General features: G+C 46.4%; 1 protein-coding gene across 3 annotated transcripts in view; it reads left to right on the top strand.

Moving 5' to 3' along the window:
• LOC135902106 (uncharacterized) overlaps positions 1-24347 on the top strand; it is a 267015-nt gene that overhangs the window by 70112 nt on the left and 172556 nt on the right. For 2 of the 3 annotated variants that reach the window (XM_065432013.2, XM_065432015.2), the window contains exons 3-4: positions 7111-7170; positions 7575-7589. In XM_065432013.2, coding sequence (XP_065288085.1) covers positions 7111-7170; positions 7575-7589 — 75 coding nt within the window. The remainder of the gene's footprint in view (positions 1-7110; positions 7171-7574; positions 7590-24347) is intronic. The other variant, XM_065432014.2, reaches the window with a different exon arrangement.

The following is a 24347-nucleotide window of genomic DNA, read 5'->3' on the forward strand; positions in this document are numbered from 1 at the left end:
TTTTTCTACGCTGGACGAGCTCCCATCTCGGCAGAAGACATTAGAGGGGAAACAAGCAAAGACAAGCTGTTATCAAAGGTGTTGTTTTACAAGCAGGTCGGCTGGCCTTCAAAAGTGTCTGATGACGCTTTGGCGCCATGTTTTGTGCGACGAAGTGAGCTTTCGGTTGACAGAGAATGCGTGACGTGGGGAAATCGAGTGCTAGTGCCAATGTATCTTCGCGGAAAAGTGCTATCGTTGTTGCATGAAGGCCAACCTGGAGTGGCACGTATGAAAATGCTGTCTAGAGGCCACGTGTGGTGGCCCCGCCTTACGCAAGATGTTGAACAAACAATGAAAGAATGTGTCACATGCCAGTTGACCCAAAATGCGGCACCCAAAGTTCCTGTAATGTCATGGGGGGTGTCTAGGCGCCGGTGGGAGCGTGTGCACTCGAATTTTGCTCATCGTGACCAACATTGGTTTCTAGTGCTAGTTGACTCATATTCAAAGTGGGTTGAAGTGTTTGTCATGAAGTCAACTAGTAGTGAAAAGACAATAGAGAAGCTGCGCACAGTATTTGCCGCGTACGGGTTACCGGAAGAAGTGGTCACAGACAATGGCCCGCAGTTTACATCAGCACGTTTTGAGACATTCATGAGACGGAATGGCATTCGGCACACTGAATCGCCTCCTTATCACCCAGCATCGAATGGTAGCACGGAACGTTGTGTACAGACTTTAAAAAATCTTCTTAAGCAGGTCATGGACGAACAAAGAAATGGGCAGATGGAGACTCTCCAGCACCGGATCGACCAGTTCCTATTCAATTATAGGAACACGCCAACAGGCGTCACTGAAGACACACCAGCCCAGCTATTCTTATCGTGGAAACCTAGGACAAGGTTGAGCCTTCTCCATCCGGATATCGAGCAAAGGATGAAAGAAAAACTTAAGCGAACAAATCAGTCGGCAAATCAGCGACGAGGTGCGTGGAGGGACTTCGAGGAAGAAGGCGTCCTTGTAAAGGGTCTACCACCCGGGGAAGGGGAGTGGTTGAGCGGCAAGGTAAATAAATGTGAGTTCAAGCTCTTATGTTGTCGGGATAGGGAACGAAGAGCGGTACGTTCATGCTGATAACCTGCGACCGCGAACATTTCAGGACTGCTTCCCGCAATCGGTTCGTGCACCATCTCCAAACACGCCAGCATGTAGCCAAGACATTGTGTCTCGCACGTCTCAAGCTGCACACCCTGTAAACGATGGCAGAGCGCGAGCGACGGTTCAGGTGCCGTCTCCAAACACCGAACGAACCGCCAGCATGTAGCCAAGACATTGTCTCTCACAGGTCTTTAGGTGCACACCCTGTTAACGACGAAGGTGCTCAAAAGACGCCTGACACTGATCAAGTAGGTGAGAACGCAGTAGCTGCCGACAAACAGGCCACCCCTCCGGACCCATCGTCCGCAGGCGGGGAGTCCAGCGGTGGCGCATCGCAATCTTCCCAACAGGAGCTTCGACGCAGCACCAGGCAAAGATGACCGCCTGACCGCTACTAAGAACACTTAAGGGGGGAAGGGAGTGTTGTGTCAACACCTCTTAGATGGAACCTGTAGTGGCACTCTGACGTCACTGAAGTCTTGAATTGTGTATCTTAGATAGAGCGCACGTGCTTGTGTGTGTGTGTGTGTGTGTGTGTTTGTGTGTGTGTGTGTGTTTGTGTGTCTGTGAAGTCACTGATTAGTGGCACTGTATAGCTATATAAGACGGCCACGTAAGTGCCTTGTGGTTCTTTTCCGTTTCATTGCAAGTGGCAATAAACATGTGTTCTTGCAAGTAGGCTGCTGCGTGCTTGAAGACACAACAGTTAGTACATCATATGCGTAATGTGAACGTTATGGGTGAATGTTATCGGCTTCCAGTGCATCAACGCAAAGCACCTCCACCAGATGTCACGTGGTAGTGACGGTTGAAGAAGCCGCAACAAAACTCTGAATGGCGAAACTAGCTTTATTGGGCTAACTTGTGCCCAGATAAACAGGCTACACTCTATGTTCAACGAAAACGGCGAACACAGTCGGCGATCGTCAAAAATCTTATCAGTGGGTCAAGCACGTTGGTTTTTATACATCAGTCGTCGATTGTTCCAGAGCAATCCCTGGGAGCCACGTGCATTCCACAAAATTCTACATTATTCGCATCGCGCACGCATGCAATCAGATACACAAGGTTCGGTCACAGACAGCTGATGGAACCATCGATAACATCCCAGAAACTTCCGATACATGCAGGCGCGTCCTGCGCTGTACGATAACATTTGTTAGGCGGTGGAACGTGTCGCCCGATAAAGAGAAACAAGTACACGGGTCACTATGATGTCGGCATCGATGTCACGAGTGAAGCTGCGAAGTTATTCTCCTTTAGGTAGGGAACTGCGCATGTTGGTGAAAGCTATGTTAAGGAAAGGTAAAAATAAGGGACAATCGTGGGACAAATTTGAAGTGATATGCTTCGTTGTCCGTGATTGCACGTTTTCGTGTCTTGCGATTTGGAATGCGCTGTGTCCATGTGCCTTTATGAATGGCCTCGGAGACTTAATCACGCTGTAAGAAGTAGGGTCCTAGTGATATCGCTTATTGCTGACAAGCAACTTGTCTACGTGTAGTTTGGAGGCGCATTTTTGAGGTCGCATGAAATTTAGCAATTTAGAACGTGCGATGCGAGTAGCAGGAGCGAAATCTTCACGTATAGCGAAGTTCGTGGCCATGAGTTTCCACCCACAGACCATAACGATTTCCCTTTACTTAAAATCAGCCAACTTAATAATTATCGGGCGTTTTCTTTCAGGACGGTATGTGGCTATGCGATGAGCACGTTCAATAGCTCTTGGTTCTAGCTGCATTTCCAGCTTGCTGGCGCAGATATTGATCATTTTTTCCTCATACTCATTCCATGTTTCTTTTTCATTGTCTTCTATGTTTGTGGCAGTGCTCTCGTCTTTCAGCAGCGCTAACTCTTTGATCATTTTGACGAGTCGTAATTACTCCGTTCTAATGGTAGTTTTCTAGCACATAAATGTTTTGTCAGCGCAGCTATTGTGTTGTCTTTGAAAATGATGGCTTCTCTGAGCTCACTCATATTGGTACCTGTTTCTGAAATTATTTTTTAGTTCTTTACTCGTCTGTCAAAGGGAAGGAACGGTGTCGCTGTCAGGGCCTGGGTTAAGTTGAACGTCGCCAGAAAGCAAAAGGATTCAATCTGACAGAAGCGCGAAAACAACAGCTTCAGAAATACAGACGCACAACTCTACACCATTTCAAGTCGCAGGGGCACGACACCGCGAAGAGACAACGATTGTCGCTACGAAATTCCTTAGTATTTTGTAAGTAACTAACCTGGAAGGTTAGGAAAACGATGAGCATCCTGCGTTCAACGGTGTCGTGCCCCAGCCGATCAGCTTTGCCGCACCGATGAAATACAGCCTGGCTCAACATTGCGAGTGATGACGTCGCTTTCGTAGCGTGTCGCCAATTGAACGAAGCTTCTGCACCTAAAACTGGTCTGTTCTTCACGGCTTCGGTGACGAGAGGCGGACCGGTAGCGCAGGATTGGAGCGGTTTGAGGAAAGGCAATCCGGTTTGCAGAAAGGGTTCTTGGGTAGGGCATGTACCCGCACAAGACCAGTACGACAGCATCTGGAATGTTAGGAAATCCATTAGCATCCTGCGTTCAATGGTGTCGTGCCGAAGCCGATCAGCTTTGCCACGCCGATTAAATACAGCCTGGCTCAACCTTGTGACTGATGACGTCGCTTTCGTAGCGTGTCGCCAGTTGAACGAAGCTTCTGCCACTAAAACTGGACTTCACGGCTTCGGCGACGGGAGGCGCACCGATAGACCACGATTGTGGTGATTTCAGGGAAGGCAATCCGGTTTCCAGAAAGGGTTCTGCGGTAGCTCATGTACCAGGACAAGACCAATACGACAGCATCTGGAAGGTTAGGAAAGCAATGACCATCCTTCGTTCAACGCAGTCGTGCCCGCTGCATATCCTCCACGTATGCTCTACTGAACACAAAATAACCACTGCTTACCATTCGCAGAGTAACGGTCTGTCAGTGCGACTGAAGAGGATGCTTATTGACATGCTAGGTACATAAATTTCTCCTGACTACCGGAGCTGGGACGCCGCTCTGCCGTATGTCACCTTCACGTACAATTCATCCCGCCATCACACTGTAGGTTACTCAACGTTTTACCTACTGTTTCAGCGTGACCCCGTTTTGCTCCTGGACACTGTACATCCAGAAGTCACACAGTCGCACAACGCTTATACCCGCGTTGCAATTTCTATGGCAGCACAGGCCTGTCAGATTGCCGACACTCGCCTCACTGATTCCTAGGCTGCCCAGAAGTCCCGTTACGCTACGCACCATAGGGGCGTGAAGTATTTACCTGCCACCCTCGTGCTCCTGTGGTCGCCATCTCGTGGTGGGGGCCTATCGTAAAACCTTCTGCCGCGATATTCAGGTCCCTACCAAATCCTGCGACAGCTTTCGGATATGACGTACGAGATTGCTCAAGAAGAGCCTGGTACGTCGTTCTCCGCAAAGCCAAGAACTGATGTCGTTAACGTCTCCCATTTAAAGTTCTACGTGCGTGCCTTTGCCGGGCCATAATTGCTTGTGCCGGGCCGGCGCTCCAACCACTGTGGCGTGGTGTCCCGATGCAGAACAGCACGTGCAGACAAGAGACGATGGCGAAGAAGTGTTGTTGCATAGGCGCTTCGGCCACCATGTTCTAGTGTGAACTGGTGCATTCAGGCATTCGCCTTGCATAAACAACATTCGTGCTTGTCTCCGCCTCCCAACAATATGTTAAGAGAGACGCGGGCCACCTCATGTTGGCAGTTTTGCCTGTCGACTAATACATTACTCCAATTAAGGTGCTGTTGCCCCTCTTCTGTCCTTTAGCACATAGGGCCATTGCGTGGCATTGTTGTTTGCCAATTCGCCTACTGATGAATATGCAGGCCTATTGCACCTCCTTTCGCTTTATTGTCATTACAACACGCACGTACCCAAGGGGGGCCCGGGCCCCCTCCTCCAGAAATTAAACGGCATACACCCCCCTCGCACCCATGCCACCACTCCTCATACTTATTCCGAAAGCGCGACCAAATCAAGTTTGAGACTTTAGAGCTATTCGACAGTCAACACTGGGCTGCTAAAACAGTGCTTTATGGCCGAGGCATGGAAGCAATCGCTGATCACGTCGAGGGAGATGGCACAGAGCTGAGGTGTTGAAATATATTGATATTCTACCCACAAAAAATGGCGGAAAGTTGTCGTCTTTCTCATTATTTCTATGTTGCTTCCGAAATCTCAAGGCGTGGCCGCTGGAATGACCCCAGATATATTTTTGGAACGATCTACGTTTCACAGCAATCACAAAAATCTCAAAATTTCCATCATACCCTGCAATAGCTGCTAAACCTATAAGCAATATGAATGTCACCCTAGTTTTTCCATTATTGTGCAGCAGTTTTCATGCGAAATTGGCGACGCGAACCAAGAGTCGCAAGGAATTCAGGAATTCCGCGATATACTAAAGGGGAGAGCCAACGCAACAATAAAACAGGAAGGAAAGCTAATTGTTGTTGTTGTTTGTGAAAATATTCATGAATCAAAATCTTTTTGTTTAAAAAGGAAGTACAGAAAACGCCGCCGGAAATGAAGGATGATTCCGCGGGTTTTGAATGACGCTTCTGCAGTAATTAGTCGAGCCGCCCGACGTATGGGCACTTCTCTAATGTAGTTATGTGGGTGCGTTTTTAACGTTCTGCGGGGGGCGTAGTGCATCTAGGACTGCAGCGTACTGCGCTGTACGCAGCTATGCAGGACTGGCGGCCACGCATCGTTAAGCAAATTCCAAAATAACACTACTAGTTGGTTTTGGTATTTCACTTGGCACAGTAGTAAAAGAACGATAAAAAAAACTGATTGTTCGCAAAGATATATTCCTCTATAAGAACTAATTCAAAAAACGCTACCAGAAATTTCTATTTTACACTTTCGCTTGTTTACTTGTTTTCGGCAGTGTCCTTACTGCATTTCTCTCCTGTGCGAGTAAATTTGATGTGCTTCTTTGTTTGAGAAGTAAAAGAGAGGTGTATGTCACCGTTCGCCAAAATGCGCGTAAGCTCGCAAAGGACAAATGAAATAAGGTAGATCTGAGAGGCGTACCTGTGAGATACACCTTTTTGAATTCATCGTTGGTGGTTTTACGTACCTCTACGGCGAAAAGTGGAAATTATTCATGTTTTTACTAGTAAAGCTGCCCCCTCTTTTGCACGGAAATGTAATTTTGGGTTGGCCCCCTTTCCGGAAAAAAAGTCTGGGTACGTGCCGGCATTGCAACCTTCACTAACAAAACATTAAGTCCACGTTGGTATTTGCAGGTCTTTAATGTCTCCGGAACATGCTACACAGTAATTGTCTCACTCTTGCGGATTTCTCTTTCTACTTGTTTTTGTTTTCTGCCCATATTAAATGTTGGCAGAACTAATTGCACTTCTCTTGTACTTTCTTAGTTTTCTTGTGCTATGTTTGCTGCTCTCCATTTCATTCTCGTACGTTGATGTTTTGCCGCCTTTTCTCAGAGCTCGGGCACCCGCTAAAAACCTAGTATTCGACATGACAAACATGAATAGGAAAACGGAGCGAAGATGCGCTGGGCGCCGAGTCACGCTGCCCAGTGTAACTCATTGCGTGTCTTTTAGGGACTGTGTAGGACTGAGTCTCTAGTAGTGTTATCAGGGACATGAGTTAACATGATTGCCTATACAGTGTCGCACACCACCATATACTTGGGAAGATAAGGGGAGAAACCTTGCAGCCACAGCTAGTAGCTGTGGCATCGTAGGACAGGGTCCGCCAACACAGCAGGAGCTCGTCAAGGGGACCGAATAGCACCTCAGGACATGCTAATGAGACAAGGAGTATTTGACACATGGTTATTGTTTTTGTACAGTACTGTATACCGTACCTTTCAGGTTTCTTCTATATCCTTATAGTCAGCGTAAATGTGAACAATACATATATTTATACTATATATTTTCTTTCATGTCCAGTGAAGCCGCTGCCTCCACCTGCTCCTGCAGAAGAGACCGAGACAACGGTCGGATTCACAGGTGAGCTGCCTTGCTTTCTTTAAAAAAAGTATTCAACATAATATTGCGACAAAGAGAAAAGCCGCCAACTGGAGCGAGTCCTTTCATTCAGTGAACTACGCAGAGCAGTTTTGATCCCCCAGCTCATCGATTACCTTTGAAGTCATCAATGTGCCCCGCTTTTTATATTTTATCCGGAGCCCCCTCTTCCCAGGATACCGATCTCTGATACAGTACCGCAGAGCCACTGCAATGTTAGTGTAATTGCAAAAGACTGGATTCGAGCTGCTTGCATTCTGCAGTTGAGGAGTCGAACTGATGGTATCAAGGACCAGAAATAGTCGAGACACAAGCACTATTTGTTTTGTACGCAGTCTCGTTTAAAGCGATTACTAATTTCTATATCATTTTATTATCTCTCGCAGAGCCCCCGACAGAGGGTAAGTACAACTTTTTGGAATGGATGCCGCCATAGGTGGCAACTATCGATGAAGCGCGCGACGTAGCCCTTCACTCACGCCTAAAGACATCCGCTCGTGGGCTGACAGTTTTTTTTTTGCAGCGCCTATACCATGCACGTGTGTTTGCTTTGGCTCAGTATAGACTCTCTTTGCGCACGCTTGTAAATACTTACATTCAATTACTAGATATAAGCAGGAATACCATAAATACCATAAGCCAACGCGAACTATGTCACCTCCGAGGAGACGGAGGAACAACACATTATATGGTTCCCGGCTCACACGTCCCCCGACAACCCCGTACCCAACCTCAACGAGGAGGTCCACCGCGTAGCGCGAGGTCTCGCATTCCGCGCTTGCGAAGAAGGATCCTCTCTTGGGGTTGGAAATCCAACGGAGGCATGGACAGGGAGGGACAGAATGACCAGATACTGTGACATTACAAAATTTTATCAAAACTCAAGGCGGGTTTATCCGCCCCCTAACCACAAACTCGACAGGGCCCAAGCGGTAGACTGGAGGCAGCTACAAACAAAGACCTTCCCCAACCCCGTCCATCTCAGGAGGAGATATCCGGACATCTACTCAGATAATAACTGCAAACTATGCGGCAGGGCTTACGTATCTCTTAGACACATTCTCTGGGAATGTGAGGTTATATGCAGAGAGAATGCAGTTTCCCCAGATGAAGCTGCGGCGTGATGGACGGCTGCGTTGCGCAGCCCAAACCTCGAAAATCAACTATGGGCCATCCAGCAAGCCCGTGAGGCGGCGAGGAGACAGGATCTCCGGACCTCCTCGGGGGCGGGCTAGGCCCATGCCACGAATTTGCCGGATTATTAATAAAGTTGTTACTACCACCACCATGAGCGGCATTTTCACTAATCAAGCTTGGAGGAGCCGCAGTGAGGTAGCAATTCTAATACAACCAAAACTTGCGTGATTTATATTCAGGTTATGATATGGCAATTGTCGTAAAGCAGTGATTTGGGCTTGTTGTTAAGACATCGTGAGGTTTATAGCGCGTGAAAAAGACGAAGGACGAAAGTGAGACGTGAGAACTGAGCGCCTATGTGTGTCACGTCTCACTTTCGTCCTTGTCTTTTTCACGCGCTATGAACCTCACGATGGTAATTGTATTTATTTATTTTTTGTGACATCTTACACGCCAATTGAACTGCCATATTTAAGGGCGGGGGTGAAATTCTATACATGGGGAAAAATTTCACATCTCGTAGAAAGGTAACAAACATACATACAAAGATCGAGAACAAATGCAGAATAGAGTGAAAGATACTTACGCACTATTAGAAATGCCTCGCGTACAACTTATTTCGCCATTTTTTTTTGCAGTTGGGCAGGGATGCTATGCGATTCAGAACAAATGCATTTGTTTGACTATGAATATGCGTGAGGCCTAGCATATAGTGAATGTCCCATCAAGTGCATTCCGGTAGATAATTTAGCAGGTTGCGTGACCTACTGCGGCAAACGTAGCTATGCAATAGCCATGAACGAGTGATAGCTTCGGATTACTGAAGCGAAATGTTTTGTTTCCTTTGTTTAATCCAAGAAATGGAGTCTTGCTTCTTTGTGACTAATTCGGCTGCTCTATGCTAAATACATCCGAGCACGCGGTTAATGAAATGCCTATATGGGCACGATGCGGATGGATCAAAATCTTGTTGAAGGCGAAAAATGGTTAGAAAGGATAATTTTTTTTAAAAATGAGCCATGGAAATAGCTTTGTAAATATGCGAGTGACCCTTAAATTTTAGAAGAAATGGCTCCTATGTGCGAATACCAGGAAAGTTGCAGGTGTAAGATGGACGCAAGTGCAGTAAAGGGCTATGGAATTAGGTATCATTTATAAAATAGAAAAACTGACAAATCATGCGTTGATAAGCAAGAACTTGCATTTGAAGGGGTTTAGTGTCATCATCCAAGTTTTCTACCAAATTTAGGCAAGTTAGCGCTGACTTTAAAAAAGTCCAAGCATGGTGTACTTATCCAAGTTTACACCAAATTTAGGTAAGTTAGAGCTGACTTTAAAAACGTCCAAGTATGGTGCACTCGTCGAAGTTTCCAGCAAATTTAGGCATGTTAGAGCTGAGATCGTTCAAGCATGGTGTACTCATCCAAGTTTTCCACCAAATTTAGATAAGTTAGAGCTGACTTTAAATATGTTAAAACATGGTGTACTCATTCAAGTTTCCATCAAATTGAGGTAAGGTAGAGCTGACTTTAAAAACGTGCAATCATGGTTTACTCCACGTTTTCCACCAAATGTAGGTTAGAGCTGACTTTAAAAACGTCCAAGCACGGTGTACTAAAAAAAATTCAAAATTCAGAAATCAGTTTATTCAAACGACTAATAAGAAATACATGTGAATCATCTGGGCCCTTAGCCTTCTCGGCTAGACTTGGGCCCATGCAGGAAGTGCGAAAAAATAATTGTAGCGAGAAAACTCAGTATTTTACACAGGATTCATGTAACAGCAGATATACTACAGTTATACACAAAGGCAGGCGAAATGCTCAAGAAATTATACAATAGTTCGGAGGACAGCATAAAAAATAAAAAATAAATAAAAGGAAGAATGCATCAAAGAGAAAACACAGGCTTATAGCGGAGTCGAATATTGTTGGCTTCGGAAAAATTTTTTTATGTCGGCGATTGAGAATTGACCTACTTTTAAGTTAGCAGGCAGCTGGTTCCAAATTTTAGCAGTGGCATAGGCGATAGTTCTTTTACCGTACACATTATTAAGAGCTGGAAGGTTAAAACGACAACTGAAAAAATTTCTAGTTGGACGGGATGGACATACAAAAACTGATGATGATAGTGGGATGTTATGGTTTAGTATATGTATAACCACATAAGCTAGTTTGAAATCCCGCATAGCAAAGAAAGGTGTAATGTCTAAGTGCCGAAAGAGCGGAGCGGATCTATCTGTGTGTGTACTATGTGTTATTATTCGAAGTGCTTTTTTTCTAAAATTACTATTTGATTTAAGTACGTGTTATACGCAAGTCCCCAGGACTCCACGCAGTAGGTCATATTGTTTTGAAAAACGCAATAATACAAAATTTTTAATGTGCGAAGCAGGAAGAACTTTCTAGCTTTTATTAGGATAAAGCAAGCCCGTCTCAATTTGCTGCTTACTCGAATGATGTGAGGATTAAAATTGAAAGCTGAATCTAGAGTTATACCAAGATATACCTGTTGATCGATTCGTTCGAGGGGGTTTGGGCGTATTCGTAACTCATTTAGGCTATGCGAATTTTTATATGGACTAGAGAACACAATGTATTTAGTCTTTGAGGTGTGTATTGTTAATTTATTTTGTAAAAACCACTGGCACATCTGAGAAAGATCACTATTAGCGTGCCTTTCGAGCATATTAGGGTCATGACTAGAGAAGAGAAGAGCTGTGTCATCAGCATACATAATAGTTTGGGCATAATTCAAAGCATCTGGCAGATCATTTATGTGCAAGGAAAGGAGTAATGGTCCCAATACCGAGCCCTGAGGCACGCCACAAAGGATGGAATGAAGGCTTGATACGGATTTGTCGATTTTAACACATTGCTTGCGACCAGAAAGATAGCTTTCGAAAAACTGCTTCGCTTGACCTCTGAAGCCATACCGATGTAGTTTTGATAGTAGTATATCATGGTTCACAGTGTCAAACGCTTTTTTAATATCAACGAAAATGCCAACTACGTACTCTTTCTTATTTAATGCTTTGTTAATAAATTCTCTTAAACATTGTACAGTCGTGGAAGTAGATCTGTTTTTCCTAAAACCGTGCTTGTTATCTACTAGTACGTTATATTTATCTAGAAGTTGCTATGCCACTGATGTGACGTAGCAATGCTACCTTGAAGGCTGTTAGCTCCTATATATGACTTGGCATTCCTATCTCCAACACCTTGGGATGGCAGACTGACACTGACGTTGTGGCTAATGATGCTAGTCGCATATTAGGTTTACTCTGCCGAAACACTGCGCTAGTGCCTCTTTCCTTAAAGACTGCAGCTTTATGAAACACCTGTGAACTATAAGCTCGAATACGCCGCCTGTATCTGGAAGACTCACTGTGCCTTGCCTACCTTCTCCTTTGAAGCTATCCAAAACTGGACCGCTAGTTTAACCCTTAGTAATTACTCTGGCACCACTGGTATAACAGGAATAAAGAAATAACCTCCATGTCAGTGCCCATGAAGTAAGAAGAAAAATTGCAACACTTGTGTTATTGCACAACCTAGCACATGAAGGACGCATGGCTCGCTGCTCAATATATTTCAGCAAGCACCGACGACAAGTGCTATGTACACGTACCCAGTTCGCGTACAAACAGTCACGCAATTTCGTTTTTCATGCTAATGGCAGCGACTAGCTGGAACCACCTGCCTGCCTTTACCCACCTTGGTGGTCATTGAGGGTATTCAAAGGCAGCAGGCACTCAGGACGGACAGATTTGAGAGTTTCGTATCTCTCCCTGTGACATTCTCTTGTCGGATATTTCTGTGCGCTCAAGACTGTCAGAATGATTACGGAGTATTCAGCTACCTCTCGTCATCCAACGTCTAGTCAGAGCTCCGTTGTCGGCCTTTATAAATATTTGTAAGGCCTTAACGGAAAGGGTGCTACCAGCGGGGGAAAAAAAGACCTTTAATGGTGTAAATATTTTTAGGGTGTAGCCCACGTGTTCTCGCATAAGCTCAGAAATGCCCTTGTGAACGTTAAGCACCGCCTAACAAGTGTCTATTCTTAATCTCACAACGGCACGGACTTTCGACCGAAGAGACGGCAATTTTAAACCAATATACGCCACGCAGGAACGTCATGTATTAAACCGTATTTAACCTCACACCCTTCCTCTTTAATGCTTCATTGTGAAGAAGGCTCCTGCATGCTCCTTTATCCTTTTTCTCCTTTATCTTATTAAAGATAATTTTTTCCCTCGATTAGTGTCTGTTTTGTTTCTCACCGTTATTCATCTCCACCAGACAATATTCCTTCAGGCTGTCGATTTCAAAGTGAGCAAATAATGAGGGAGCTGTTAGCTAGAGGTGGAGGGCGGAGAATGCTTTTAATTGAGCAGGACTCCATATGAAACGTAGGTCGATGAGTGGTCCAGCGTTGTCGGCAATACGCCTAATAAAACGGTGAAGCATAGTCCAACAAATATTCTTACATATACGGTAGAAGACAGCACATACAAATTCTGTAGAGCTCCGATCTTCTCAATCCCACATTGTCAGCCAGCAGTGTTGACGAGATTGCCAAGAACCGTAGTTTGACGACGTCCCAAGCGACATTTGGATGAGTTAAGTTTTAAGGGCAGTCGGAAAACAGACAAAATGGTCGAAAGATGCTAACTAGACATGAAAGAGCGTGTAAGAAAACTATCAAAGTGTCCACACAACACTAATAGGTCTACAAATCATAGTGGCAAAACGGACTGATTCACTTGTAGGTTGCCGAAGTATTTCAAAGGTCGTATGTCATAGCTTTGAATTAGTGGAGGCAGTGAGGTGCCAAGAATACAATTTTTTCATCGCCCATGCCATCTACTCAGATCTGCCAAGATATGGGACTGAAGTTTGTGGACGTATAGTAGTTTACTTCATACGAGAAGCCGAATGTGTCGCCGATACGTGGCAGGGGCATTCTCGCACGTGAGGTAACTGTGGTATCGGCACTCGATGCAACGCCGTCTATTCATGGCATGGATGGGCCCGTATTGCACTGGCGACATGGGTGTAAATACTAGGGGTGACGTCTTGGCTAAAGGACTACTTATAAGGTGAACTGACGCGATAGATTCCCGAGACGCGCCGGATGATAGCTGCCTCTGAAGGGGGTCAGGCAGAATCATATTGCTACTTTTTGCCAGTGGTTGGGATGGGCGAGTTGAAGGTGTTTGTAGAGAACGGCACAACTTATGCGTCAATTGCTGATGTCACGTAATCATCCGTACGTGAGATGTAGCTCAGCGACATGCATCTTTGAAGAATATGCGCCTAGGAAATTAAATTATGGAGAGGTTGCAAGGGCTGGTTGCCAGTAACTGGAAGCAGGGTTTGGGTAGCGGCGGCATTCCTTTGAATCAGAACCTGAGCAGTGAAACATAGGACACTGATGTCATTGGGAACACCGGCATGGCGTCAAAATACCGTACGCAGTGAGTGTAGGTGACAGGCGGATGTCATGGAGAGGTCATGAGTCATGCAAGACGCAGTCACAAATATGCTAGAATGCGACGATAAGAAGTTTTAGCCGGGTATGACATTGTGAGGGCATTGTTCCCGAACCGCAAAAAAAAAGAGCGACGAGGTGTTCAGCGACGTCAACGCGACAAGTGCACATTTCAACTACGGCGGACATTACTCCTTTGGTGACGTAGATGTTTTGCGATGGGGCACGTGGGAGCACGATATTCAGGCGGGGCCGCAATCCAGCAATTCTAGTGGCAGTGTTTCAGGTCAAGCAAGGCGCATAAAATTCTGCGAATGAAAGGACAGAGCGCTGACCATCACTCAGAACTTGTTTAATGCCCTGAAAACGTGACGTTTTATCCACCGTGTGAACTCGCTTACATAGAGTGTAGACATTGCTCAGGGAGCGTTGTACAACTGCTGCTGCTCCAGCACCTTCAGCCAAAGCTTCAGTCTGGCGCGAACCTGTCGCACCTGCTCGCTGGATCTATAGACCAAAACCTAGAAATTCCTGTGGATCTAGATGCTTTCGAATCTTCCATTAACCTTCCTGTTGCTTTGTCTTGGCATTCATTTGAGGCATTTACAGCAGAGCTGTATATGTCTACCCTCCCATACATTTTTCAATGTCGGTGCCTCAATACTCCCGCGCCTTCTATGAGAATGAAAAGCAAACCAGTAAGGTTTGTGCTTACATATGGCTTAGCAAGAGGAAAGCTAGGAAACGGGTGGGGAGTAGCAGCGAAGATCGTACCTGAGAGGCTGCCCGCAAGCGGTTGACTTGGCAGGAAGACGTATGCTGCGAAGCGGAGAATGGCGTCGAAGCGACGCTGCTACCACGTCAGTAAATTCGACGAGCACAACGGTGAGCTTGCTAAATTTTAAAGGGACATTCTGGACAGACATTTCAGATTCAGTTGGGCGGTGCGTGACAGAGTGTGATTCGAGAACGATTTGATAGGGAATAGCAGCGTGAACGTAATGCGGTTTCGACAGTTACCCCAGTTCCTGACTTAGCCAGCTGCTCGGCTTGGCAGCGCCGAGGAAGTGCTAACGGCCGTAAGGCACATCGATCATTTGGTGCGAGAGGTGGCTACTAACAAGTCACCTGCTGCATTTCCGCGCGTGCGCAAAGAGCTGGTAGGCAGTTAGTAGGTTGTGTGCGATAGTATGAGGAGGCCGCGTGTAGTGCGTATGTGGTGCCGAGCAAGAAGGTGCCCACGATGTCTAACTTCGGGACTCCAGGCTTGAACGAGAGTGGCGGGTGGCGCGAACCAGAGGAAGAGCGTGCCGAAGAGACTGCCTGTAAGCAGCGGGCGTAAACGAGGGGGGTAACACACTCTGAAGACTGGTGCTTAAACTGGTGTGGATGTGCGATGCCACCGATACTTCATGGACGAAACGTTAGTCTTCAATTGCCATGTGTGTGACCGATTGGGCTTTGAAAACGACCTATAGGTGATTGCGAACATTTCTCACCATGATGTGTACAGCTGCACTAGTCATCCACGTTTGCAGAGCAGAATGAACTTTTGTTCTTGTATTTTCATTCCTGTTTGTCGGCTTTGACCAACGTAAAATCGCGCTTCGACAAGATATTCCATACAGTGTCTCCGCTCTATTTAACTACGCCCACGAGCAAACAATATCGAAGCTAAGCACTCCTCAAGGTCATTCGCGCTTCAATACAACTTCAATACAATGTCAATGAAATTCAGCCGGGTCGGAAACGTGAGCACTGGATATCGCGCAGGAGTCGTCAATGCTGCGTCCGCTCGTCGAACTGTGTCATTTAACTTTCTGTAGGAGTGCGTCGGGGGTTCGTCTGGGACTGCGGACCACGAGCTTGTGGTGAGATAGATGGCAGGCGACCAGCTGGTGGCGAACGAAATTGGCGACGGTGGAATGATGTTGAGGAACTGTTCGAAAAAACACTTGTCGAAGCTGTTGCGGTTCAGCTTTAGGCTGTGAACGATGCGGACGCTGATTCAGGCGATGATGTTTTAGCTATGTTACCTGCATATTATAAACCCAACACAAAGAGAATAACCAGACAGCTCAAACACTAGACTCGTGAATAGCGGTATGTACAGGTGTAGAGGCGGCTGAGTCCTTATAACATGAGGAACGTGACTGACTCTATGGCAGGCGAAGCACAGTGGCCAATCGTAAGCTGTTCGCCTCCCGGCTTGTTTCCGGTAGCGTGCAGATTACTGCTGACCCGGCGAAAATATTATCGAAGGAATCATCCTCGATCATTATCTAAGTCATTTCGAAGCATTGCTCCCCTGCACGTTGCGCAAATCGTGAACTCGAGTCCTCGCGGGGAGGCTCGAGTACCGCCAAACGCGCAGGCGGCGTCACCCTGACGACGTGTGACCGGATTTAGAGGCTACACGCATCCATACAGCACATGTGCCTCCGACAAACCGCTTTTGAAAGTACGCGTCAGCTACCTGCAAGTTGCGTTCTCTAGTCGGCACCGTTTGGCCTCAGCGACCAGTTCCGCGGCCGTTCGCTATCGGCATGCCGCTCTTCTTCGGCCACACGTATATCGCCGGCCCGTCGCTTCTACTCTAGCCTCTCCCCTTCACCACGCATTGCAGACCTCTCCTGTGCCTGTAGAGCCTTTGCGTTATTACACTGCTTTCACGGTTCATGTTTTCAAGGGCCCATTTTTGTATGTGCAAGTACAGACCTTTTGGCAACATAACGCAGCTAGTGCGCCGCATTATTGTGGACGCGCGTTTATCGGCGTGTATCGAAATGTAGACAACAGGCGCTTTGCTTTGAGCAATTCGGGCCAATTGTAAGGTAATTAAGCGCACGTTAACATTCCTACTGTAGGTGAACGAAGCGCAAAACGCTGTTTTTTGTTCCGGTACATGCACGGTGCTTCTTGTTCGTGTCGCGTTTGCGCCTACAATAGCTTACAGCAGTCTTGCCACGCTGGAAATTCATCTTTCGCCGCCACTCCCAACCCCGCTAATGCACTTCTCCTAGTGCAAATGCGGGGCCGTATGCCAAACTCACAGCGCCACCTCCATTCGAATATCAGGTCGTCCGTCTCTTGCTTGAGCATGATCATCTCTACAAATACGAGGTCCTAATACCCTGGAAACAATGCTGACCAGAGTTTCTTATCGTCGCGAAGACGAAGGAATGCGGGCAGAACCCATCTTAATATGACTACTGAAGTCATTGTCGTTAGCATTCAAGCAATGTAACAACAACGTAGCGACCACGTAGAGACATACGATATTGCAGAAGACAGCTTTCTTTAGTATGTGCAGCAGTATTCTGAGATTTCAAGCGCTTCGGCTATATGTGACATGCACTGTCTCCGTGATCGGCCCATCTCGCTGTGACCCTCGCTCGCCAGTGTTGTCCAGTAGTATATCGACAAGACGAGGAATGCTCGCTGACAGCGCACGCGGTGAAGATGTGGGAATACGAAGAATGAATGATGTCGATGAAACGATGCGCCGGTATGACGACGGCGGTATGAGGATAATGGGTCGAAGACAAATGTATGTCAATAGCCTGAAGGCGTCTGTATGAGGACAACGATATGACAAGACTGGGATGACGAAGCTGGAATGCCGACGCGGAAAACCACCGCGGCAATATGACGGCATCGATATGGCGACAAATGTATGACAAAGACGCAATGACGTCAATGCTATGAAAATGGTGACGAAATCACGATTGATTGACGACAGCGCAATCAGTACTAAATAAAGAAATAAGGTCATTAAGAACGGCGAAGGCGGTATCAGGACGACAACATGGCCACTGGCTGACATTTATGAAGTTATGGTGACGGCATGACAACAGCGTGTCTACGATGACATCACGATATTGGAATGACGACGACTGCTTGACGGGAATGGCGTGGCAATGATACCATAAGAACGACCTCATGGCGACGATGAGGTTGCGATAACGCTACGACGGGAATCGATCGACGAAGTTGGAATGGCGATGATTGAATAGTTGATGCCGTCACAACAACCGTACAAAAACAAATGCGTGGCAATGGCGAAATATCCACTATTGAATGACGGCAGCGTAATGACGGTGGAGCGAAGTCGGTGAAACAACAAAGGGGGTAGACGATGACAGAATGGCGCCAATTTTATGACGTTTCTAAAATGATGGCGATAGCACGGCAGCGTAACGAACCGCATGACTACAATGGGATAACAATCACACTATATCACGACGATGGAATGAACGCAATAGCTACAGCCCCGAGGACTTGCACACAATTTTAAACAATATTGCACCCTTTGGGTCGTATCTTGCCACCAAACAATAATTGTCATCTGCCTTGTCCACATTCGCTTTCTTTAACGCTGCAAGCTTGGCACTTTCAAGTCGCAAACGGCATGCGTATTATCAGCGATACAGAGCATTCTCGACAGGAAAGTATCGAGTGCAGCGTTTTCAAGAAAGAAAACGCAAGCAAGACAGATGACGATTATTGGTATGGTATGATGAACTTTATTGAATGTCCTGAAGATCAACCCTTAGGTTGACGCAGGTGGCTCCCACGCCGGGACACTAAGGTTTAACCTTACTGCCGTATCGTGGGCCTTCTGGAGGGCCTGTACTTGATCGAAAAGAACTCCACTGTGCAGGACTCGCCGCCACCAGTCTCTCTTTTTGTCACAGTCTGTGAAAGTCACAGTACACTGCCAAATCATGTGATCCAGAGTAATGATGCTATTACACTTCTCGCAATTGATTGGTACCTCTCTTTCAGGATATAGCTTATTAATAAAGTTTGGACTTGGATAAGTTCTTGTCTGCAACAATCTCAGAGTCACCGCTTGAGCTCTATTGAGCTTAGCGTGTGCACTGGGAATTCCCTTCTGCTCATGTAGTAAAGCCTCGTCATTTCATTATATGTAAGTAATTGGTCCCTGTTCTCCTCCTGTAAATTATTAAGGTACTGGTCACGTAGTGCACGGATAGTAAGTACTCGTCCAGCTGCGTTAGCCATCTCGTTTAAATTCTTCCGAGATGGATCGACAGACCCCATGAGTGCAGGAAACCAGCGGATTTCGATCCCTTGGCTACCCAACTCACTGATCAGCTGGGCAGCCCTTTTGGTTACAAAGCCATTGGTAAAGTGTCTAATAGCCATCTTAGAGTCACTGTAAATCTTCGTCCACTTATTATTCCTTAAAGCCAATGCTATCGCTACTTGTTCCGCGACTGTCGTGTCTTTAGTCATGATTGTAATAGCATCCCGAGTGAGACCATCTGCATCTCCTAGTACTGCCGTAAAGGCTTTCTTTCCTCTGAGCCGTGCAGCACCTACAAAAGCCGCATGTTCTCTGTCGTGGTCTATCTCTTGCAGGAGAACCTTGGCCCTTGCCTTTCGTCTTTCCAGGTTGTGCACCGGGTGCATATTTCTGGAGAAAGGATTCGTCTTGATTATGTCTCTTATGCTATCTTTTATTTCTACTGTGTCTTTACCTGAAATTTTGTATTCGGTTGGGCACCACCCTACCTCTTCTAGTATTACTCTACCTGGCCTTGTTCCAGAGAGCCTCTCTCTGTGGGCGATTTGCTGAGATTCAATTATCTCAGCTATTGTGTTGTGGCGCCCCACTTTCATTAATTTATTATCCGGCGGGTTACTCGGTAAGCCCACTGTTGTTTCGACTAGCCTTTTAATTAATCTGTTCAACTTGTTTAGCTCTGTCTGTGTCCAACTGAGCATCTCAGCTACATAGGAGAAGTGACACAAGGCGAAGGCGTGGACCAGTCTCGTGGCGCTCTCCTCTCCCAGCCCTCTGTGCCTGTTAGTGATTCTCCTTAGCAGTCTGATTACCTCCACAGCCTTGCTTGTGATGTGTCGTATTGTTCTTCCGTTTGCCCCATTTGCCTCCAGGAATAACCTTAAGACTCTAATGGATGCTACTTGCTTAATAGATTCGCCTGCCTTCGTGGTTAGTTCTAACCTGGGTTCTTCCTCGGGAACATATACCCTCGGTTTTCTACCCCTTCTTCTGTTCTTGAGTACAAGGAGCTCAGATTTATTAGCAGAGCATTTGAGTCCCATGTCATCTAAAATAGACTCTGCCTCATAAATGCTCTTCTGAAGTCTGCTTTCCGCATGTCCCATACTTCCTTCAGCGGTCCATATAGTCACATCATCTGCATAGACGGTAAAGTGAATGCCCTCCTATCCCTTTTAATTCCTTTGCCACTTTTGACATGGCCAGGTTGAAAAGCATATGTGACAAGACCGACCCTTGTGGCGTCCCTCTGTCACCGAGGTCCATCTTCTTTGATTTAATATCCCCGAATCTAAGGCGAGGTGAACGATTGCCAAGAAAGGTTCTGACCACTTCACAGAGTTTTCTCCCCAATCCAAGTTCGGAAACAACTTCATGCATTGCTCTATGCTTAATTCTGTCAAAAGATTTTTCGACATCCAACCGCAAGAGAGCTCGAGTGTTTTTTGGTTTAGCTAATATCAGTTGATGCTTGATTATCAACATGACATCTTGTGTGGACAAGCCTGATCTGAAACCAATCAGATTGTAGGATAGGATGTAATTGTCCTCCACATATTTCGTTAACCTGTTCAATATGACATGCTCCATTGTCTTCCCTAGACATGACGTTAACGAAATTGGCCTCAGATTATCCAAGTTGAGTTGCTTGCCCGGCTTTGGCATTAAGATATTACTGGCCGTCCTCCATTCTTCTGCACATACCCTATCTTTCCATAGTTCAATAATGTATGTGGTCAGATATTTTATTGATTCGTCGTCCAAATTCTTAAGCAATCTGTTAGAGATGCCATCCGGGCCAGCTGCTGACCTACTATTCAGATCATACAGTGCCCTGCGTACCTCACATTCGGTGAATTACTGATCCATATAATTGCATTTCACCCCAAAGTAATCGGGATAACTCACATCCTGATCCTCTTTCCTGAGGGGCAAGTATTTAGTAGCCAATCACTCCATTATGCTCTCTGCGCTTGCAGTCTGACTTTCCTGGTGTACCAGTTTCGCCACTGTCGTACGTCTGTTCGATTTAGTGCCTTTTTCGTTGAGAAGATGCCTGAGCAGACTCCCATTGCCTCCATGTTTTATCTTACCATCTATACATTTACACACCTCATCCCATTTTTGTTTCTGCAAATATCGTGCGTGTTCCTCTATATTGTTATTGAGCTGAGCAATTCGCTTCCTAAGTCTCCTGTTTAAGCGTTGTGATTTCCATCTTTGTAAAATCGATTGCTTGGCTTCGATCACATGCGCCAATCTACTTCAATTTGTTCGACCTCTTCCTCTGTCTCTATAGCCTTAGTTGCTGCATTGAAGTCGTCCCTAAACTGAGCCACCCACTCTTGTAGTCTGATGCGCCCCTTTCTATCTGTGTCTGCTCTGTATTTTCTGATTTTTCTAAAGTGATCCCAGCCTATGTAAGTGAAATGTTTTTCCTCCACCCCCGTCGTCTTCACCATTATGTGTACTATATAATTTTCGCTTTCTAGGTCCGTACCAGAGTTGATCCAGGCTGCCCTGGGTAAGTTATAAGTGAAAGATAAGTCCGGGGTAGTGTCTCTACACGTGGAACTGCCACACTTGGTAGGAAAGGCTGGGTCCGTGATAAGAGAAAGGCCTAAATCCGTGGCAACATGCCAGATTCTTTCCCCTTTCCTACTCCAGCGGTAACCCCAAGATTGGTGTGGGGCATTTCAGTCCCCTTTTATTAGTGGCGCAGTTTTGGCTACCCTCATGGCCTTATTAAAATTGTTCTGAAGCTCTGTCTAATCCCTCTGGGACTGCTACATATGTTAAGGCCGAACAAGCTTTGCGCTTTACCTCTGTGCCTTTTTAGGGCCATTTCTATCAATACGTATTCAATTTTATTCGCCCCTAATTTGAGATCGTGCTCTATGTAGGGAATTTTCTTGTCAATTAGGGTGGCAATTCCTGTGCCTGGTTCTTTGCCTTTGCAGACCGAGTTGAAGCCGGACAGCCCGATTTCCTCCGCTAGAGTTTCCTGCAGCATTATTAATTTCGGCCTATTTTCAACCCTTTTGATTATCTGTGCTAGTGACGCTCTTTTTTGCTGAAATCCTCTGCAGTTCCACTGCCACACACTATGACTATTTCTGTTATCCATTATTATTGTCGTTGCCGCCTGACTTGCTACCCCCTGTCACTGCTCGCTTGACTGTACCGCCTACCACTCCTGGGGGTGTTCTAGCGCTTTCGGCTTCCGAGGGCATATATTCTTCATCCTCTCCTTAGGCCTCTAGCTTTTTTAACCTTTTTTCGGCTAATAATTCCACTTCCATGTTTTGTCCACTTTAAGGTTAACGCTGTCTACCGTGTCCTTTAGGTCCCTAATCGCATTCCTGATCTCCTCCAGAACCGAGCACATCGATTCTGCCTCCGGAACTACAGCTCTTTTTTTGGGCGCCGGTGTGTCTTCTTCTTCCTGGCTGTTACTTCTACACACCGGCTTAGCTATTGCCACAGTGCCGCTTTCTGTCCTCAACCCTTTTTTCATTTCTGGCATCTGCTGCTTAAGTCCTTCATTTGCTTTCTTTAGTGATATAACCTCTCTGATCAGCTGTTCTACTCTGGCATCACTGCTTTGTTCCTGCGAGGCTAGCGCTCCTGTGACTTCCACAGTACCTTTGACTTTCTCGGCCCAGGTCACTTCTGGCTCCTTTTTCTTGTTTGTCTTCAGGTCCTGCTCCTCGAAGCGCGCCTGCGCCTTCCGAGACCTGGAACGGTTTCTTCCGCTCGATGTTTAGCGCTGTCTTGATCTTGATGTGCTTCTCGAGCGTGAGCGCCTCCCGGCGCCTGGAGGGGTTTCCTTTGTCGGTTGGGCCCATTCCATCTCGGTCTCCACTTTGGAGCGTTGTCTTCTTACTCCTACTACATATGGTATTTGGTACCGCTGCTTGCAGCCCCTGTCACTTGTGGGGTGATCCTCACTGCAGAACTTGCATTTGGGAGAGCAGATATGAGCCTCCCCTGGGTCTTGCATACCACATCCCCTGCAATGCACAACATCAGGTGTTCGACAAACGTCTGATCTGTGTCCGATTATTCCACATGCGTAACATACGTCAAATTGCTTTCTGTACAGATTGCACCTCACGAGGGTTGACCCATATTTGATGAAGTTGGGCACCCTGAATCCGTCGAAAATCACAATAACCGAGCCCGTAGCTTTGATACGTTGTGCAGCCAACGCCACTGGGTTGTATTCATGCACAATCTTTTTCGTGATCACACTCTGACAGTCATTGAGGTTGATTTGATTGATTCTCACATACCTTCCAGCATGAGAGGAGTCCGGTGTACTAACCAGCACGATATTATGGGGGATGTTTGGGGCAGAAGATGTCTTCCTTCGCTTGGTCTGTAGTAAGTCCAGCTGCCTCGACGATCGCTTCTCCAAAACCTGTGCTGACCTTGTTCAGGCTGAGGCCTCCCCGAGGCCTAACGATGATTTTCCTGTGCTCCTCCGGCAGTTGCGGCATTCTTGACGCCTTCACAATCCGGCGCTTGAGCTTGTCGGCACCGGCAGCACCTTTGTTGGCGATCTCCTCTCCTTTTGATTCTTGGATCAAATTGGCGGCTCCACCAGCTCCACAGATCTTTCGCAGATCGCGATCTTCGGTTGGTCACTACCTGCCAACCCATTCTTTTCTCGCCGTCTTCCGTCTCCGAGGAGAGTTCGTCGTCCATGCGTATATATCGGCCATGCCCGTTTGGCGGGCTCGCTAGACCTAGGTGGCGTTAGGCCCAGCGTGGCGCCCACGTGCAATGGACAGAAAAGAGTCTATAGAAGTCCAAAAAATGCTGGCCCACCTTGTCCAAAGGTATCCACCGATTCGGGTTAACCTCACGAATGCGATGATGAGCTTCAATGCGCGGTCCTGCCAGAAGTGCCTGCACAACCATTCAAAAAGACTGAACCGATGCGGGGCACGTCCGCTTTCTTCTGCTCCTTCTTTTTTTCCTCATGACGATCATTGTTATGTGGCAAATATACACCCGAAATGTTCTACATATGTTTAAGAGTGTAGACACCTCAGTCAGTAGTCAACTTCATTCCCATTGCGTGATAGATAGACAGATAGATAGATAGATAGATAGATAGATAGATAGATAGATAGATAGATAGATAGATGGACAGATTGATACATAGATAGATAGATAGATAGATAGATAGATAGATAGATAGATAGATAGATAGATAGATAGATAGATAGATAGATAGATAGATAGACAGACAGATAGTAAAGTCGTTTACACCATTAGGGATGTCTTCCTGTCCCACTGGCAACACCTTTACCGTTAGTGCCCTACAAACATTTATAAAGGCTGACAGCAGCATTATATCTATAGACGTGCGATGACGGAAGACGTAGTTGAAAACTGTGCAATCATTCTGAAAGCCTTAGGCGCACAGAAATATCCGACAAGAAAATTTTACAGGTAGAAATGGGAA

This window comes from Dermacentor albipictus, chromosome 3 (genome assembly GCF_038994185.2).
Source record: "Dermacentor albipictus isolate Rhodes 1998 colony chromosome 3, USDA_Dalb.pri_finalv2, whole genome shotgun sequence".
Lineage (NCBI taxonomy): Eukaryota > Metazoa > Arthropoda > Arachnida > Ixodida > Ixodidae > Dermacentor > Dermacentor albipictus.